The sequence below is a fragment of the Branchiostoma belcheri genome, unplaced genomic scaffold, assembly GCF_001625305.1.
Source record: "Branchiostoma belcheri isolate BF01 breed outbred unplaced genomic scaffold, Haploidv18h27 scaffold89, whole genome shotgun sequence".
In the NCBI taxonomy this organism is placed as follows: Eukaryota; Metazoa; Chordata; class Leptocardii; order Amphioxiformes; family Branchiostomatidae; genus Branchiostoma; species Branchiostoma belcheri.
The window spans coordinates 878,800-897,899 of record NW_017804564.1 but is presented as its reverse complement, the minus strand read 5'-3'; the positions used below and the strand labels follow the sequence as shown (position 1 = coordinate 897,899).

General features: G+C 42.2%; 1 protein-coding gene across 1 annotated transcript in view; it reads right to left on the bottom strand.

Moving 5' to 3' along the window:
• LOC109487475 overlaps positions 1-19,100 on the bottom strand; it is a 46,515-nt gene that overhangs the window by 2,801 nt on the left and 24,614 nt on the right. Inside the window, exons 25-60 of the mRNA XM_019791465.1 lie at positions 18,436-18,669; positions 17,992-18,051; positions 17,551-17,644; positions 17,219-17,271; positions 16,932-17,004; positions 16,751-16,797; positions 16,125-16,325; positions 15,590-15,685; positions 15,252-15,330; positions 14,796-14,848; positions 14,143-14,218; positions 13,718-13,800; positions 13,294-13,392; positions 12,904-12,991; positions 12,714-12,766; positions 12,433-12,505; positions 12,199-12,266; positions 11,680-11,810; positions 11,270-11,339; positions 10,631-10,891; positions 10,400-10,525; positions 9,314-9,508; positions 8,859-8,891; positions 8,479-8,625; positions 8,013-8,115; positions 7,585-7,664; positions 7,044-7,294; positions 6,492-6,616; positions 5,857-6,086; positions 5,258-5,467; positions 5,096-5,134; positions 3,835-3,873; positions 3,410-3,503; positions 2,427-2,531; positions 993-1,171; positions 325-470 (exon numbers count right to left, since the gene is read on the bottom strand). Coding sequence (XP_019647024.1) covers positions 325-470; positions 993-1,171; positions 2,427-2,531; positions 3,410-3,503; positions 3,835-3,873; positions 5,096-5,134; positions 5,258-5,467; positions 5,857-6,086; positions 6,492-6,616; positions 7,044-7,294; positions 7,585-7,664; positions 8,013-8,115; positions 8,479-8,625; positions 8,859-8,891; positions 9,314-9,508; positions 10,400-10,525; positions 10,631-10,891; positions 11,270-11,339; positions 11,680-11,810; positions 12,199-12,266; positions 12,433-12,505; positions 12,714-12,766; positions 12,904-12,991; positions 13,294-13,392; positions 13,718-13,800; positions 14,143-14,218; positions 14,796-14,848; positions 15,252-15,330; positions 15,590-15,685; positions 16,125-16,325; positions 16,751-16,797; positions 16,932-17,004; positions 17,219-17,271; positions 17,551-17,644; positions 17,992-18,051; positions 18,436-18,669 — 4,094 coding nt within the window. The remainder of the gene's footprint in view (positions 1-324; positions 471-992; positions 1,172-2,426; positions 2,532-3,409; positions 3,504-3,834; positions 3,874-5,095; positions 5,135-5,257; positions 5,468-5,856; positions 6,087-6,491; positions 6,617-7,043; positions 7,295-7,584; positions 7,665-8,012; positions 8,116-8,478; positions 8,626-8,858; positions 8,892-9,313; positions 9,509-10,399; positions 10,526-10,630; positions 10,892-11,269; positions 11,340-11,679; positions 11,811-12,198; positions 12,267-12,432; positions 12,506-12,713; positions 12,767-12,903; positions 12,992-13,293; positions 13,393-13,717; positions 13,801-14,142; positions 14,219-14,795; positions 14,849-15,251; positions 15,331-15,589; positions 15,686-16,124; positions 16,326-16,750; positions 16,798-16,931; positions 17,005-17,218; positions 17,272-17,550; positions 17,645-17,991; positions 18,052-18,435; positions 18,670-19,100) is intronic.

Below are 19,100 nucleotides of genomic sequence, written 5' to 3'. Positions count from 1 at the left end.
CTCTATTAGTGTCATTGAGTGGCCTGGCCTTGTCTTACACTAGTAATGTAATATAAGCTGTGCACACTAGTATCCCCATCATGTCCTAGAAAAAACTTCAAGCAGTCAGGAACTACTGGATTTTCATGCAACTGATTGAGTCTCTATGATTCATTCCTAGTTTCCTAGATTCATCCATCTCTGACGACCTTACTGTGTTTACATGTTTAAAGTTTAGAGTTTTGGTCCAACACAAAAAGTTGTAACTTACCAACATAGATGAACTTTAATGCTAGTTATTAGTTAAGTGTTTTTTTAATTTAGATGTTAGAAGATCCAGCTCACCTTCAACATATAGAGGATGGTGTCCCGCGGGTCTTGTAGGGAGAACTGGAAGGATTTCTGGATCTTCCGGCCGAACTCGACGGTCGGTGTCTCACTGTTAGGTCTGACTGTGATGTCCAGCAGGTACAGATATCCACTGTAGGTCACTGCAGGGGAGGAGTCAGGTGATAAAAGTCAGACCAGTCAAACTTTATCAAACTAGTAAATGGATCAGTAAAACATGTTCCTTGCCACTAAACGTGTTGGGGACATGTGCATGTGTCTTATGTATTGGTGTCTGATCAAACCCAATAAAGTGGTCTGGCCATGTGGCCAAAGCCAGTCTGTACCGTATACTGGTTGTGTCAAGACTGTTGATCTAAGGCACGTTACATTAGGTGGCAGCAAGGCTACTAGTTACTCAGGCGGCATCGTCATGATGGCGTGGGTCCGGCTCTTGAAAGCGTCAGGCACTACCATCAGTATAGAATACGATGAATAGGAGACTATGGAAGACGCCTGTACTCTGTGACTGCCTGGTACAACTTAGTACTATGTTTATCAGACGCTGTGGTCCGAGTCCTTTTTTGAGGTGTAATCAGTTACAGATGTGGTCTGTGTGGTGGTGGTTATGATAAGTTCCTGTCACAGGAGACGGTCTTCTAAAACACAATTTGCTACAAACGTACCACCGCATGGCGGAGGTCCCACGTTGTCTATTGACGTCTGCTGTTTGCACTGCTCCACCTGAAGCGCGCACGGGTTGGAGTACTGCACTCCATCTGAGCCGCACACGGGGTTGTACTCAAACGTACAGGCTTCGTTACACTTGCACTGCCGCGTGGTCAGGTCCCGGGTCGCACCGTACCTACACAAGGCAAAGATGGCAAAAACTGGTGCTAACTAAGTGTCCACAAGGAAAGAGGAAGAGGGGTGGTCAAGTAATGAAACCCATGGCATATGCAGAATTGCATGTTGGTAACCTATGTTGTTTGGGCAAATATTTGGCCACATAACATGGAGGCCGACACTTGACATTATTATGCCCAATGGCAATGTTTTCTCCAATATCTATGGAAGGTTTTAGGTGGTTTGGAAAGAAAAGGGGTATGTGACATGTTTTTTTTTAGGTCCGGAATCAGTTCTTGACGTTTTTTTTTTTTGGACTTAAACCTGAACATTTTTACAAATCCGGAACTGGTCCAGCAAACCGGTACACAGCACTAGCAGTAGCTGATAATGTGGTGAAGATAGCGACGACATACCTAGCCTGGTCACCAAACATATTGTAGTGCAGTGTCCTCTAGGCTAGGAGTGTTAAAAATTAGTACCCATTCTACCGCCTAAGACACTTTCTATGCTGTTTAATTGTATGGTTCTCCCAAAGATTGAGTACTGTGACACTGTATGGGCCAACTGTGGGAAATCTCTCTCTGACAATTTCCAGAAACTCCAAAACCGTGCAGCACGGATTGTCCTCGGTTTGTCACGAACATCACATGTAGATAACGAGCAGCTGTCTGCACTAGGTTGGATTTCCCTGACATCCCGCCGGCAAATGCACCTTCTGCAAACCGTCTTTAAGTCAATCCATCAGCAGGTACCAGCGTACTTACAAGTATTTGACAGAACTTCTCACACCTATGCAACAAGGCAAAATTCATATTTATCATTACAACTACCTAAAGTTAAACTGGAATCTGGCCGTAGAAAATTTGCATACAGGGGTGCATTTGCATGGAATGAGTTGCCTAGTACAGTTAGAGTGGTCACATCTGGCCACTCTTTCAAGAAGCTGATAAAACAACATTGCTGACCTCTGACCTCTCGACCCAGCCTGATCCATCGATTTTGATGCTCGGTTGTGTATATATATATATATATATATATATGTTACTTTTGGTTATTTTTGTTTTACTGTTGTTGGTGTTTATGTCTATCTGTACAGGGCACGCCTGTAAAGCAGTATATTGTACTGAGTGCGTCTACCCTGTATAAAGAAGACAGAAATAAATAAATAAATAAATAAAGCTCCTGAGTCCTACAGCCTCTCCGCAAATAGTTGCGGAGAGGATGTAGGACTCCGGAGCTATAATAGGTTTGGTAACCAGTCTACAATGTACCTGCACTCTGCTTCCCACGGGGAAATGGGCGCGATCGGCGGCGGGCGGACGTCACCCCCGATGTTCCCTGGAGGTGGGACCGGCGGGAAAGACTCCTGCTGGTACCTGGATACAAGTTTGAAGAATTGTCAGAAGGATGAAGTTAAGCAGATCGATTGACATCCAAGCGCAATGCTTTGTCAACAAGATATTTTTGAATGAATGAAGACCTTTATCGTACGCAAATAACCACTGGGTTCAGTACAGGTCACAGGAAAGACGTCATTTTGCAATGAATATATACAATGTACAAGCTAGCGCTAATTCTATGTACTATGGACATATAGTCTAATAATTACGATAATTTGGCTTCTTCTCGCTTCTTAGTAACGATCTAGATATAAGTACAGATGTGTTTTATAATCGAAGGTTTGTCTAAAGCCATTAGAAATACGAACTTATCTGTGTTGCTAATTATATTGGAGATTCCAGACTTCCGGGACTTTCCTAATCTCCAAGCAGATTCTGTGGAGCAAGGGGAGTATATATTGGCCGCCTGTATTCACTGGCCTCACAGGCGGCCAATATAGACTCCCCTTCTCCCGAAGAATCTGCTTGGAGATTAGGAAAGTCCCCGCTGGCCCTTGATCCTTCATAGATCCAGATCCTTATAGATATTTATATTTGAGTTTGACCTTTTCTCATTCTGTACCTACCCGCGTGTACTGTCAACATACTCTGATCTGGATAGACGAACCCAGAAACTCAACCACCCGAAATAATACTACTCGGAACTAATTAATGAAGATCTTTGATGGTCAAATTTGGTACATTTCAGTGTGTAAAAACCGTACAGTTATGGATGAATGGACCCAAAATCATACCATACAGCGACCAAAAACCCAGATGGAAGCTTGCTGCCCAATGTGCCTATAGGCAAAGGAGGACCTAAGGTCTAAGGTAAGGTAATTACAACTATAATATGTGTACTATAAAGTCTCTACCTGGTGCCTTGTCCAGGTCGGTACACCTGCTGTGGGTAGCCGGGAACCTGTCTATCCCCTGTCTGACCAGGATACGCAGGTCTCTGACCTGTCCCTGAAGTTACATGGTAGAGTGGTAGGGCGTTACTTAGAGGGAATGTGATCAGTTACCCAACATGGATACACAGATTGGCGCTGTTTTTCACAGTTACGTAGCATTCAAACATGAACACATACCGGGAGAAGAGCCACATTTACAGGATATAGTCATATATATTGATTTGACGTTTATTGTAATATTCAGGATGTATGATATTAATAAATGACGACTTCTATTGCACATTTTTACCACACTGGGCAAAAAACAAAACATGATGCAGATACAGTTAACATACATGAAATAATCATTATAGATGAACTAATGGTGAGACAGTTGAAATATTCACCTGGATAGTACGGTCTTACTTCTGGACCAGTGTTACCAGCTGTGGGAACAAAGGGGACTGTAGAGTTACTTTCTTGCATTCAAACTCTATCTAGTTTTCATGAAATTACACAAATTATTTTACGTTACTGCAAAATTAATCTTAAGACCACACTGACTTAATTTTATGGATGACGCCCCCAAACTTACGGGAGTGCTAAAAGGGGCAAAGAAAAATGTCTACTAGCACTTTAGAGTGACGGTTGACGCATAATCATTTTGACAGGTGCGTTCACTTTCCTTTTCACTGGTTTCTCACCTGAAATCTGATAGACCTGATTTGCCTTATACCCGCCTCTGCCGTCGTCTGCACAGTCTACTGAAGACCCATAGTTTTGATAGGTGTTGTGCCCGTCAGAAGACCCAAAACACTGTCCGTCATTCTGTAGCGCAAACACCTTGAAACCCCGAGAAAGTGCCACCTGGTAACACTTCTCTATGGCGTCGGTACGGTTCTTGTAGTCACCGTCTAGTCGGGCGTCTGTGCCTTCGAGAGTTGTAATGTCGGTGCCTTCGTCGTTCGCCCAGCAACCCAGGCTACTGTACGCACGATTGTAGCTTCCTATGTGACAACAAGCCTTAGGGCATGAAGTATAGACTTAACTTGAACTGCCAACACTACAATGAATTGCGACTTACCCCAAATTTTCCCGATTCACTATAGTGTTGGCAGTTAAAGTTTAGTCTTTATTTCATTATGACTTGTACCAAGAAATGAACTTTCATGCTAACCTTTGGGTATTTCTGCATTCTCAAGAGGGGCGCTGACAGGCGGGGGAGGGGGTGAGCTTTATGTCAAGTTGCAGAGGGGGGCGGGGGCTATTTTGCAACCGGCAGAGGCAGAAACTAACATAGCGACGCACCCTCCAAAAAGATCTGGAAAGTAGGGGGGGGGGGGTATCGCTGAAGGATGCCGAGCTCTCGCCAAAGACAGAGCAGAGTGGAGGAGGCTTACTGCCCAATGTGCCATGCACGGGAGGAACTAAGTCTAAGTACGTAAGAGGCGGCGGGGGGTCTCAAGTGGTAGAGGGGGGATTTTCTAACTGCGAAAATCGATGCACGCATGGATGCCATCCATAAAATCAAGTCAGGGTGGCCATAGCAAAGTTTATGTTCACGCCATGCCCAAAATGTAGCACATTCAATATCTTCCACTAAGCACTACTAACTAATGGAGCTCGAGCATTATTAGCAGCTGAGCTGTTGACTGAGGCAAAACAAACCTGGGTAATACGAGCTTCCATCGGGTCTTCCCCCAAAGCCTGCAAAAATCACAAGTGTACTCAAATTTAGAATAAATATTATCAGGACTTAAGCATTAGACATGACCACAAATGAGAAATAGAACAAGTGTAGATCCTAAGATACAGAGAAACCAACCCCACCTCCTGCCCCGTCATTGCTGCACGGCGGCCGTCCGGTGCTGTAGATGTCCACCTGTCTGGTGCAGCCGGCCACCCTCATGGCGCACGGGTTCGGGTACTGCCGTCCGTCCGAGCCGCAGACAGGGTCGTAGTTGTAGGGACAACCCTGCTGGCACCGGCACTCACCTGTCTCCGCCACGTACACCGCGCCGTACCGGCACCGCCCAACACCTGCAGACAACATGTTAGGTTAAAGGTGCTCCATGAAGTTTTAGGTCTTGAAAAGTGAATATTCTAGTCACTTATCTACATACTAAGTTAAAATCACACTTTCCCAATGTATATCGACATTCATGGAGCAAAAATACAGAAGATTGTGACAGAAAATGTTTTTATATGTATCGCCACTTTATGTAGCTGATGTGGGGAACACTATCCCCAACGTGGCAGACTTTGTACCCCCAGCTCCAACTCCAGTCAGAAGCTGACAATGACGGTAACTGATAGACACCAAAATGCCAGCAAGGTAGGACAAGCTTGGTTGTGTATTAAAGGAAACCCCAGGCCTATATCCTATACTCTACCAACCTGCTGAAACTATTATTTTCAGAAGTACTCACCACAGTTGTAAGCCGACCTCTTGACGTCCCCGCGCAGCTTGAGAGTGGAGCTGTGCCAGTCCACCACGTTTCCTTGGAAGGAGCAGGAAGACGCCCTGTTCCTCTCCTCGTTGCTTAAGACATAGTTCCATACGTTGAAGGAGGCGAGATCGCCGCCGTACGCCTGGAACAGCTCGAAGTCCTGCCCGACCGAGTCCTGCTCCTGACCCAGGATCCACACGCCGCCCTCCCTGGGGTGGGATATTAACAGATTTCAATTACCCATTTTCAGTGTTTACTGCCCTTTACTAGTGGCGTCGGTGGCACAACGGTTAGAGCGTTGGACTCGGAACCAATATGTCTCAGGTTCGATACTCACGGTGGCCCAACGTTGTGCCTTTGGGAAAGGCACTTTACACGACTTCCCCACCTGTATAAGGTAGCGTGGAAGTGTGTCTGAGGACTTTGGGGACATCTTAAAAATACTAGTTAGGGTTACAAATGGGTTACGTATGGTCATTGAATTTTTTGTTTGAGTACCATACAGTTTATGCAAATTTTTAGAAAAATTAATTTCCCTTGTAAATGCTTTGGCTTTTATTAACCATATTTTGTTGAAAGGCACGCACTAGTAATAGCAAAAACCGTAGGCTTACCTAAGAGTGTGCCCCATAGCCATGCCGGTTCCAGACGCCCTGATTTCTCCGTCCACGTAGATCTTCCAGTCTCCTCTCCTGCTCCTCCACGTCCAAATGACAACGTGCCAGTTTCCGTCTATCAACTGGGAAGTAAAAAAAGCGGACTTTTGGCATCGGTGAATGAAAATTATCAATAAATCTCAACACTGCAAAAGATCAATCATGCGTAAATGTTCCGTTTTTTCTTTCCATGTGCCTTTACGCGTGTTTAAGATGTACTGAAAGACAGGATTTCGTTAACTACCTATAGCTGTAGGGCGAAATAGAAGAAAGGCAGTATTGCCCTGAGGAAGGTGAGAGATGGTCACCAAAACGTTGGCAATGCTTTACCAAAAACGTCCTTTGATACTATTTAGTTTACTGTTACCTCCCGACGTTTAATCTAAGTACAGATAAGTATGACCCTTCTAATGCCAGCCCTGCTTCTAAAATTCAAACACTAAGTCTTCAACTTACGCGATGAAAAGTCAAATAAACTATTTCTACAGTAATAAAGAGATGCCAACTGACCTCGAGGTCGATGAAGTCTGTCTGGTCGTTGTTGACGAGGAACTTGAAGCCGCGGTTTCCGGTCTCTCCATAAAACTGAATCTCGTTGTCCTCCTCCTCTGTGGCGTAAGAGAAGATGGTCCCGCTGTAGGGGGAGTCCGTGCGCAGGTGGAACGACACGGTGAAGCCCTTCCCCCGCCCGCCGAAGTCCCCGGAAATCTCCGCGAAGTTGTCGGTGGAGAGCTCTCTGGAGAAAGTCAACTTGAAGGGACCTGGGGGAAACATGCCCCAGTGAATACTAATAATGTCACCAAGTCGGTAAATTATTCAAAACAAACTTAAGTTCTTTATTCACAACCTGAGTTCAGCAATTGTGGCTTGCGTTTCTGAGAGAAATTTTTAACACCAATTCAATTTTATGGGGAAGACAATTGTAATTGGAAATGAAGAATTGAACATCTGGAGAACGCTTTGGAGATAACCATGTACTAGTAACTATAGAAGATACAACCCTGATATCTGAAAATTTGATCGATAAGATAAAATAAAAAGTCCTGCTCACCCCCGTTGCAGGGTGGACTCATCCCCTCAGACACCATGATGTCTCTCTGCTGCACACAGGCGGACTTCCTCATCACACACCTGGGGGGGAGTGGGCAACATTTGTTAGCTTCCAATGCTCAAAAATGGTCCATTGTCAACCCTTCACTTTCGTGTTACATGTACTTGCAAATTAACTTGCCATTACACTTCCCAATAAAACATCAATCAGTCTTGATACTCACTTTAACCAAACCAATACAATAACCCGATAAGAACAGTAATCAAATTCTTGTAAAGACAAATATATTTTGATGAAATAAACCCTGCAAATGTATACCAACTCAAAGCTACTCAACGTCCTTCAACCACATCCAAATGCATCTAAATTTCGTACTGATATTTGTAACAGAAGGAGTCTACCTGAGCATAGACAGACATCAGACCTACCTGTTGAAGTACTCCTTCCCATCGGTGCCGCACACGGGGTCGTACAGGAAGAAACACCTGATGTAGGGACAGGCCCGGTCGCCAGGGGAGGGTCTGGATGCACCTGCAAACAAACACATTAAGATATGCTACATGCAAACACCGTATAAACATGCATAAGAATTAGGGATAATCTTTGTTCAACTCAAGAAGAAATAATCGCCATAATGCTGCTCAATCTACCAACTTGGTATGGAAAGGTTAACACACAACACTACCAGCAGGCTAGCCCCCTGCTGTAGTATTTGCACGATTGTGTGGCCTAGGGGCTACAGAAATGGAAATGGGCACCACCCCTATGTTCTGCACAGAGTGAAATGGGGCTTTTCTTACCTCTGCATGGTCCAGGCCCGTCTTCATTCATTCATTCATTCATTAACTCCTTCCTTCCTTCCTTCATCCATCCATTCATCCATTGTAAGTTTACCTCTGCATGGCCCAGGTCCGGTGTAATCTATGTTCCTCCCCTCCTTGCAGGCGGCGGCCCTCAGACTGCACAGGTTTCCGTACTCCCTCCCGTCCGAACCGCAGATGTGGTCTATGGGCTGCTGGGCACACGACGTCGGACACTCGTCTGGCAAAGGGGAAATACATGGTTCATTAGTAATGATTAGGTACAACAAAGGGGTGTATGCCTGTATCTAGTCACGATCCAAATTACGCACGAGGTAGAAAAAAATCTTTAATTGTGTAATGAAGAATTATTGACAAGATGCAGAGACATTTGCACAGCCACCAAGGACTTACAAACAGTTTTTCGGAAGTACTTTGGAGGATATATCTTTTACAAACTGTGTGGAAACTTACCTCCACCAATAACTTCAGGTTCCACATAGTCATCTGAAAAATAGTTTTAAGATTGAGAAACTCAGTGAGTAAAGTGAGAAAAATATTGCAAAAGAAGGCTAGCTATGTTTTATACCTAGTCATTGCTAGCCTAGGCAAACTCAAACTTTGTGTTACGTTGGAACAAAATTTTATTTATTCAGACCAATCTAATTATGACCAGTAGAAATAATAATGATAATACCAGAAAATGTAAGAAAATGTAAGAAAATGCTCTGCTTATATATTATTATATATCATACATACTACAGGCAGTCTGCTACAATGCTAGTTGCCATGGTAACAGACATCTAGTCCTGGTCATTGACTTTATTTGTTTAGACAAGGACTTATTAATGTCATTGGTTTGAAGAAGAAGAGAGAGAAGAGGAAAAAACAGAGCAAAAAAAAAAGTGCGAAGATTAACATATTCATACCATCCTCCCCGCAGGGTGGTGGTCCCCGGACTTCGATGTCCTCCTGGTTCTGGCAGGCGACCAGCTTCAGCAGGCAGCGGTTGGGGTACTGATTACCGTCTGTGCCGCACACAGGCTCGCTCTCGTACGTGCACTGGATGTCGCAGTAGCACTGGCCTGTCTCTGCATCGTAGGTAGCTCCAAAGCTGCAGGACTCTAAACATGATAGAGAAGGTAAATTACTGTGTTCAGAGCACATACTTTTAGAGCACAGTGTTCAGAGCACATACTTTTATTTCCCACCGACATTTGATGTCTTATTACTGTGATTTCATCTGTATAAGTTTGAATTTCCGTTTCTTTTTAAAATTCATTTATTTTTTCTTGAGTTATTGCTGTTAACCTATGTTTTAACATATTATTTGTAATTAGCGTTATTTATCAATCACTTTTGTTACTCATTGTTACTATTTGTTTTGTTACCATTATCATATTGATCATATTGATCAAATTTACTAACTACTTATTGTTATTTATTGTTACCATTTGATTTGTCAGTATTATTTCAGTTGTTAATTAATTTTGTCGGGGAAGATCCCAGACAAGCCACTATGGCTTCATATCTTTCCCCAGCATTTTATTTTATTGTCAGTAATATGTTCATTTTATTGTTTTTTTTTATATATATGCGAACCAATAAACAAACAAACAAACAAACTTAATGTTTATATTGTTTAGATTCAAACTCGCTCTCGTACGTACACTGGATGTCGCAGAAACACTGGCCTGTCTCTGAATCGTAAGTCGCTCCAAAGCTGCAGGATTCTAGTCAGACAAAATAGGCTAAATACTGTTTTGACAGTGTGTTATTTTATATTTTTTAGCTACAGACCAAGAAGCCAACATCTGTCCAGTCTTTAAGAAACGTAATAGAGAACTTGTTGAAACTTATAGGCCAATATCGTTACAAAGCGTTGTGAACAAAGTGATGGAATGTATTTTAATAAAATCTTCTTCCATGTCCGTCTACCATATTTGAGTACTTGTAATATTTTCAATAACTGAATTTAGTAAAACTTGAAATTGATCGTTGCATGAAACATTTACCTCCTGTGGATGGTGGGAAGAACAGTCTTGGTTCCTCTCCGGTTTCAGTTACTCCGTCAGGCCTGGTTATCGCTGGAGGGCGTGGTCTTCTATCATCGGTAGTCGGTATTCTATCACCTGTAATGGGTCTTCTATCACCTGTAGTCGGCCTTCTATCACCCGTAGTTGGTCTTCTATCACCTGTAGTTGGTCTTCTATCATCCGTAGTCGGTATTCTATCACCTGTAATGGGTCTTCTATCACCTGTAGTCGGTCTTCTATCTCCAGTAGTTGGTCTTCTATCATCGGTAGTTGGTCTTCTATCATCGGTAGTTGGTCTTCTATCACCTGTAGTCGGTCTTCTATCTCCCGTAGTTGGTCTTCTATCATCAGGACTTGGTCTTCTATCACCTGTAGTGGGTCTTCTATCACCTGTAGTGGGTCTTCTTTCACCAGTAGTTGGTCTTCTATCCCCAGGCCTTGTCCCAGGCGGTCGAAGAATATCATCATCCTCTGTGGTGGGAGAGAGGGTAATTCTAAGTAAGTATGGATGGTTTTACATGTCACAGCTACTTACTCACAACTTAGTAAAATATTGAACTTTATTTCAACACAGAGATTACACAGAGATCACATTTTCAACGACCACTGTCGCCTTCATCAGGATAATGAATGACCAATCACTTCACAACGTGATCTCATGAGAGTTACGGTTACAAACACGTGTCGTAAGCAAAAGTGACAAGGAGTTTATATATTTCACAATCTCTGTTGAGTGATGGCTGGAGTGCCCTGGTACATAAATATATGGCCTCCTTAATGCCTCTTAAAACGTACTCACAACTTACCACAATCTGAAACAAACTTTGTACTTAGAAGTAAAATCCTTACCGTCCGTTTCTTTTTCGCATCTTCCTTCAAACTTCACACGGATTTCTGTCTGCTTCTCACAGCTTGCGATCTGGAAATGCAGGGGCCAGTTAGAAGGTCTGAATCTGTGCAACATAACCATGTCTCAATACATCCGGTACTTTTAATCCACAGCATAGCTAGGTGTACTTCTATTCTTTTGAGATGGGTTCTTTAAAGTGATAAAAAAAATTAACACTTCTTTCAGCCTGAAATCATGGCCTTATGGCGGAATGCAATCTCGACCAGCAGTGTGCATATTTGGGTCAAGACCAATTCAGCGGCTAGGATTCGAACCCTTGAACTTGTGGTGCAAATACAGGGTCCTACACAACTTGACCAGAAGTTAGCATATTGAACATGAAGCATTGCATGAGGATTTGCTGAGTTACCTCCAGGAGACACATGTTGGAGTAGGTGTTCCCGTCTTCTCCACACACTGGTGAGTACAGGAAGGGACAGGCACGCGGGCACACACACTGGTTCAGCTCCTCATCTAGTGTAGCACCAAAACTACACTCTTCTGCAATAAAATATGCAACATTTAATTCAGCAATCTTAGATTGATTTAACAACATCACTAACATTGATAATCTCAAGATGGCATTTGCTTTGCAGCAACTGTTTTTCCTGTAACATAATTTCATGTAAAACAGATCCATTATTTGGAGACTTGCAGTTGCAGATAGTAGATTGAAACCTCATAACGTTTACAACCAGTCCAAAATAATTACGATTTGTTTATAAGAAATAAGGAAGCCTCCTTGCTCTGTATGTTGATCCTCTACTGCCAAACTATTGTCAATGATTTATGATACTTCTCCTTAATGTCTACTATAGTCTAACATGAGGTAAGGACTGGCGATAGTGGATAGAGCATCCAGGTAGAGTAAAAGTTCAAACAAACTAACCTCTGTCTGGATCCTCAGAAGGACAGAACATCAGGGTGCAGCCCCAGACGCCCAGCTCACCGCAGATGCTACAGGGCAACATTCAAAATAGGTGTTAACATTGAGTTTGATACAAAACTCACCTTCTTAGACTGATGTTAAAACCAGTATTATTTCTTTGTAAAATAAAATTAAATGATCTCGAGGAATTGTAGCTATGATACAGATTAATATTAGGCCATGTATATTACTTACCAAGTGTTGCAGTCTACGTCTATGGATTGGCCAACTTCATGTTCTTCGCCCGTTGTTGGATCGTAACATTTGTCTGAAACAGAAATACATGTAGGCATAAACGTGTATTATAATTATAGATGACATTATATACGGCGTGAAATATCTACAAAAGGACCACCTGGTGGTCTATTAGATATTTTTAGTAATTTTTAGATTTAGCGATCCCTTGTCCACATAGACCAGATTACAAAATAAATTCAACAGTATTCACAGTGTGTCGCACACATAGAGAGACTAACCTTTGGGACAGAACTTTCTTGTGCAGGCCAGGCCATTGTTGGGTAGGCAGAGACTGTGAATTGAGTCATATATATAAATGAAAGGAAGCAAACATCTTAACATCAACGTGTATAAAATTCTCATGAACAATTGTACATTATACAGATGTGAGAGAAATATTGTTTGGTTAACATGTAAGAAAACACCTACCACTCGTTACATCCATCGTACAGTGTTTCCCCAACCTTAAACTCCTTCCCTGTCATCGGGTGAACACAGATCTTCAGCTCACGGGGGGCTACAGGGACAGGAAAAAACGGTATTATCATTTAATATGTAATATCTAAGACTTACTATATAGCGTACAAATTATGGATATCAATGTACCTTAAATCACTAACTTTGGTTGGCATTGATCGACAGTTATTGAAACCCAACTAGGCAGGCAATGCTTCTAGGAATTGAAAAGGTTTTTAATGTTCTGGCATTCCATGCATTAGAAATGTATTCCTTGTCATACATAATGAGGCAGTACGTAGCCAGTGTCAACTTATGAGTTACAGAATTTAGTTTGAAATGAAATTGCTGATTGTGACTTACGGGGTGGAGGTGCTGGAGGGCAGATGGCGATTTCCGGGTACGGACCTCCAGGACGGGGCCGCGGTGGTGCAGGCGCCACATCACCGGCAAATACACGGGCTAGATAATTAGGAAAATACAAGTCAGTAAAAGCACTACATGGGGCAAAGTCAAACTGGCTGCCTCAATTGATGTTTAAGTAACAGCCCCTGTCACTTACTGTACATGGAATTATGTTTTGAAAATTACTTTCCTTAAAACTTTGTTGGTAATTCATTTGTGAATATAAACAATAATGCATTTGTATAAAAGTGACCATTCATAGCCCTGGTTTAGAAGCATTTTGCACATAGCAAAGAGTAACATAAGATAAAATAATAAATGGTATCTAAGTTAATAGCTGTCTACAGAAATGAACAGATAATTTTTGTTTAATTTCTATTACCTATTTCAGGTGTTCTCTGTTCGACACACTCCGGTGTTGTCAGCTGGCGACATCGCCACTTGTAGTCACTACCTGAGCAAGTGCTTCAGATAAAGAAAAACACAGTTTGGTGGGCAGACTGAAATACTATATTTCTGGACACGATAGGCTAGGATACACTCATATGACGCCCTGTATCTTCCCATATTCTATACTAATACGAGCAAACACGAGCGGATGCGACGGAATCTGGACACTCCTGTTTCGTCAAGTGTTTCGATCTAAAAAAATAGGTTTTATTCTACATTAGGTCTATATTTTTTGTACTTTGTTCAATAGTTGTTGCCATACATTGTACTGTGTGCAATTGTACTGCGATAAAGTTTTTCTTCTTCTATAAAGTTTCATCAATCTATCAGGGCAATATGGTTCAGGGCGAGATGTACCATTCTGTGCACTTGTCCGTCTTGATTTTGCTGCCTGGTTTGTAGGGTCGGCCGTTCTGCGGGCTGTAACAATGTCCTAATATAAAAAGAAACAAAGGGAAGCAAAATGCTCGTGTAAATGATTTGAAGACTTCATATGTTAAGAGGAATTGGAATACTACTGATAAACTCGAAAAACCATTTAGTAATGATATTACAGATGATAGTTGTTTCTGAGCAGTGCTTGGTCTATAAGGATTTTCCTTTTCATACAAATATACAACACTAAATACAAACATATAGCAGTAATTTTTAAGTTTAGAGACAGCACACTAATATGTTGAGGATCATATTCAACACTTCATGTCCTGCAGCAATGAAAGACTGAAAACTGCATAACTTCCCATTGATTGGGTGGATCAACAACATCACCTGTGGTTCAGCACTAAGGACAGCGTCAACAGCAGAAATATAGTAGTAATCTATGAGTCTAGACACAATGTACCAATTGTGATCAACAGTTAGTGCTCTACAGCAATGAAAGCCTGAAAATTGCGTGATTTCCATTGATTGGATGGATCCACAACAACACTTGTGTTTCAGCACTAAGGACAGGGCCAACAGCAGAAACCTTATCATAAGAATGGCGACCTGTGGTCAGCCTTAGAACTTACGTGGTGGGCAGGCCATCCTCGTACACAGGCCCTCTCCTCCTTCTACACATGTGCTGGAGGGAAAATGACCAACTTAATGCTGAGCACTTTGTATCAATGATAGTAGTAGAAATTGTACAATGTCATACACCATAATAATGTAAGCATGCATAGACTCGCAGTGCCCTAAATAGGGTACTAAATTGTTCTGTCATTTACACATTTGTCTCAGCGTTCTATATTACCTTACTGTATATTTAAAATACGCTGCCGTTATACTACTGGTTAAAATATGATAAAACTGACCTAACCTAATTATAGTGAAATACATACAAATACGGACGGCCTATTAGCAAAACGTACGTCCAATCTATTCGTCCACAGTCTTGGTATCAGCGTAATTTTCTTTATGAATATAAGAAAAATCAACATTAGCCATAGGTTTCATTGAGAGTATATTTCAGAAACGAAACTTACCACATGTTGCATTCGTCGAAGTAGAACTGGTGAAGCTTGACAATACTGCCATCAACAATACACACATCTTCTCTGGTATCTGGAACAAAGATCAACGTATACATCAAGTATACGACCCTAAACATTGTAAAAGTCATGAAAATTGAATATGTAAGTTCTTTCATTCAAAACCATTCGTTTTACATGACCATGTGTCACCTTCATCTGGGCTAAAATGACTGGTTTACTGAAATATCATGAAAATTGTCTTAATTGTGAAACATTTTATGCATAGGCATTTTCACAGCTCGAGTCGTCACAACTACTTTTTAGCTATGAGAAAAGTTCATTTTGCCCACCCTCAGGCCTTGCATCAGGAAGAGGAGCTGCATAGGCTACTCCTGGAGCAGTTTCAGGCCCGGACCTTCCGGCTGTGCGAGAACCCGCGTTGTAACCTGGGGGAGAAAGCACCTCCTCATAATTAGCCCTCCAGTCAAATCTGTCCATAATGGACTAGGAACAAGCCGGCACAGAAGACAGGTGGTCACTAAATACGGTATTCTTAATACTTGGGTCGATGAAAAAAAACATTTAAAAGTGGTCCAATGTGCAGAAAGTGGTCCAATGTGCAGGAAGTGGTTTTAATGCAGAGATGCTCACTATAAATTGTAAGATCGACTAGATAATCTACATAAATGCATAGTAGAAATGAAAATGTGACTACTGTCTCTTGCCTTGACTTCGTTGATGACCAAGATCTAAGTGCCTGTTGAATGATTGCTGTATAATCACAGGAGACTTACTAGAATATGGTAAGTATACGTTGCCATAACATTTGGGATAAAGGATAGGATCTCTAATGTTTTTAACAACAAAAATCCCCATCAGTCATACCTGCGCATGGCGGGTATCCCGTGGCGTAGATGGTCCTCTGCATCTGGCAGGAGCGGAGCTTCATCAGGCAGTCGCTGGCGTACTCCAGCCCGTCCGACCCGCAGACCGGCTCCACGGTCCCCGCGCAGTCCGACCTGCACTCGCACACCTTCGTGTACACGTTGTACTTGGCGCCGAACTGGCAGTCCCCGTTAGGGTCGGCTGAGGACAAAGAGCAGAGCTTTTAAGGTTTGAATACATCTGCTAGCCTGGAGTCCAGCCTTGTTTGCTAGCTTTGGTATGCTCCTAAAGACCCGCTACCCATTGTTGGTGGGGTAGTGGATCTTGAAGAGCAGACTAAAGGTAACAAGGCTTGACTTCAATCTATATAGCACAGAGACTATGTAACAGGCCCTCAAACGCAAGCTATATTACATAGTCATAAGAGAAACACTACTAACAATGTTCACATTACTTAGTGTTAAGGGTATGAGACGAACATAGTAAGGTTCGGCTAGATAGATCTTTGAATGTTTGAATACATGTGCTACTTTGTCACTACCTCAAACTCAAACTACATCAAAGATAAAAACTTAAACGTTCACATCACTTAGTTGTAAGAGTTATGAGACGAACATAGTACTTACGGCAAGGATAATTTGTGCACTGCCACTGTCCAGACTCGGAGCACACGCTGTTGTGATAGAGGACAAAACAACATTGTCAGGTTTAATCTGAACAAATTACACATAGCAATGCAGAAACGTAACGTTAAGTCGACATAACACATAGTATGAAGTTGTTATCTGTGTCTGACATTTTCCTCACCATTCGTTACAATCCAGCTTGATCTTTTCTCCCTCCTTATACTTGTCACCGAGGATGGGATGATAGCACTTATCTGCAAGATGAAGAAAAAAAAGCTATCGTATCGACTAAATGCTTTTCTGTCTCATGAACAAGGAAACATATGTTCCCTTCTAACTTTAAGGATACTCGTAACATAATAGGGTTATACCGGTGCACTTTTGGTATCCTGTTTCTATTGATTATATTTTATAGATATTGGTAATTCCTTTGTAATGATTGAAGCATATTATTAGTTGTGTACTTACCCTCCTCACAGGTGTCAGACGAGCAGGCGTAGTAACCAGGCGACAGGCAGATGCTGGGAGAAGGATGACGAAGATTTTGTCATGGTAACGACGTAGGAGTAGGTCGAAAAATTGTTGTTTGTCTTCCTTATGAGCAGCTTATCTTTCTATCAGACAAGAATTCAACTGGTCTATGCTATCTGACCACAAAAGCATGCGGATAGATTAAAATAAACTAAAACCTAAACACTCAATCAATATTATCTGTGGAACTAACACATGGCTGTTGTAGAAGTCTCTCTCTAGATTATTAAAGGACCCAGTTGGAAGAAAGATGGGCTGATAAATCTTACCATTTCCTGCAGCTATCGTAGAAGGACACAGACGCATCAGTACAGAGTCTGGCAGGTGAGCTGGCACTGGTGAAGGTTGGGGACAGCGCCATGGCTGCAGCAGGGCACAAATAGGTTCATTATTCGAAACTGTACTTTTCAAATCCAACATAGGAAAACCCTGAATGAATTGAAAAGTGCAATTTTAATTCATAACTTTCCTCTAATGGCATTGGTCACATTTTCCAACCTTGGGCCGCCGGATAGTCTTATAGAATGAAAAGTATGATATAAAAGAAAACAAAACAAAACACAGACAATGGTATCAGTTAAAAAAAAATAAAACTAATCGTGAGCACTATTTGTGTATGATTGGGCCCATGGGCAGGTCCCAGCTTGGAAATGTGACTGTGCCATAATCAAGCTATTGCATAAGTGATGTCTACACGGTTGGTGCCTCACCTTCAGTGACCACGGGTGCTGAGAAAGCCACTGCCATACTGTCCATGTCAGCTGGGTCACCTGTAGGGTGGGAGAAGCGGTGCTCATTTAGCTTTTAAACATGTCCATCTCTTTTAACTTCATTTCATTTTTTGTAAGCAACGCAAAGCAGAACATTACATAACGCAAAGCAGAACATTACATTTCTACACGCTGGCTCTTACACAAATGGTTATACATCACTTGACAACCACATGACAAAACGTGTTAAAATTGTTACAATGAAAAGTCAAGGATCTTGAGAAACTAACCTTTAGTTTGAAGTGGGAAACAGATTTTTAAGGTGTTTCTGACAGCAATAAAACGTACCTTGAGATTTCTCAAAAGGCCCGTCCACAAACAAGTTGGTAATTTGGCCTCAGAGAAACCGATCTAAAATTTTCCTGATAGCAATGAGAGACGTACCTGGAGATTTCTCACAAGGCCCGTCCACAAACACCTTGGAGACAACCTTGATGTCCCTCTGCTCTCGGCAGGCGGTGGCGTTCAGGTCGCACTCGTTGGAGTATTCCCTTCCGTCCGAGCCGCACACAGGGAAGTACAGCGCAGGGCAGATGGACGCGCACTCGCACCCACGCGTCTCCGGGTTTAGTACCTCACCGGGCATGGTGCAGCGCTCCAACTCCTCTGGCTCTGGCTCTGGAATTACGACACAGTAGTGTTAGAAATACAGTCTGCATTTTGCAGAGAAATTTTTAATATTGTAGAGGAAGAATTAAGCAATCTGCAATTTTGCTGACTGGAAAATATCAGGCTAAGGATCCAATTGTGTCAGTGCTCTAACTCCTCTGGCTCTGTAACCGTCTCTGGAAGCACGGTACAGTTTCAGTTACACGATAAAAGTCAGTAATACAGCAAGGCAAACAATCGGATTCCCCATTTATAGCTTTAGATGCTTTAGGTTATTTCCTCCATTAGCAAACAGATAAGGCAGGGCATATACAAAATACAGAAGAGACTTCTCATTGAACATTTCCCGATGGAAAATGAGGCATCTTTGTCGCAAAATTTTGTAGTAAGCACTGCAATGTGGTTTTGAAACCATATACTGATATCATGTATGATATCAT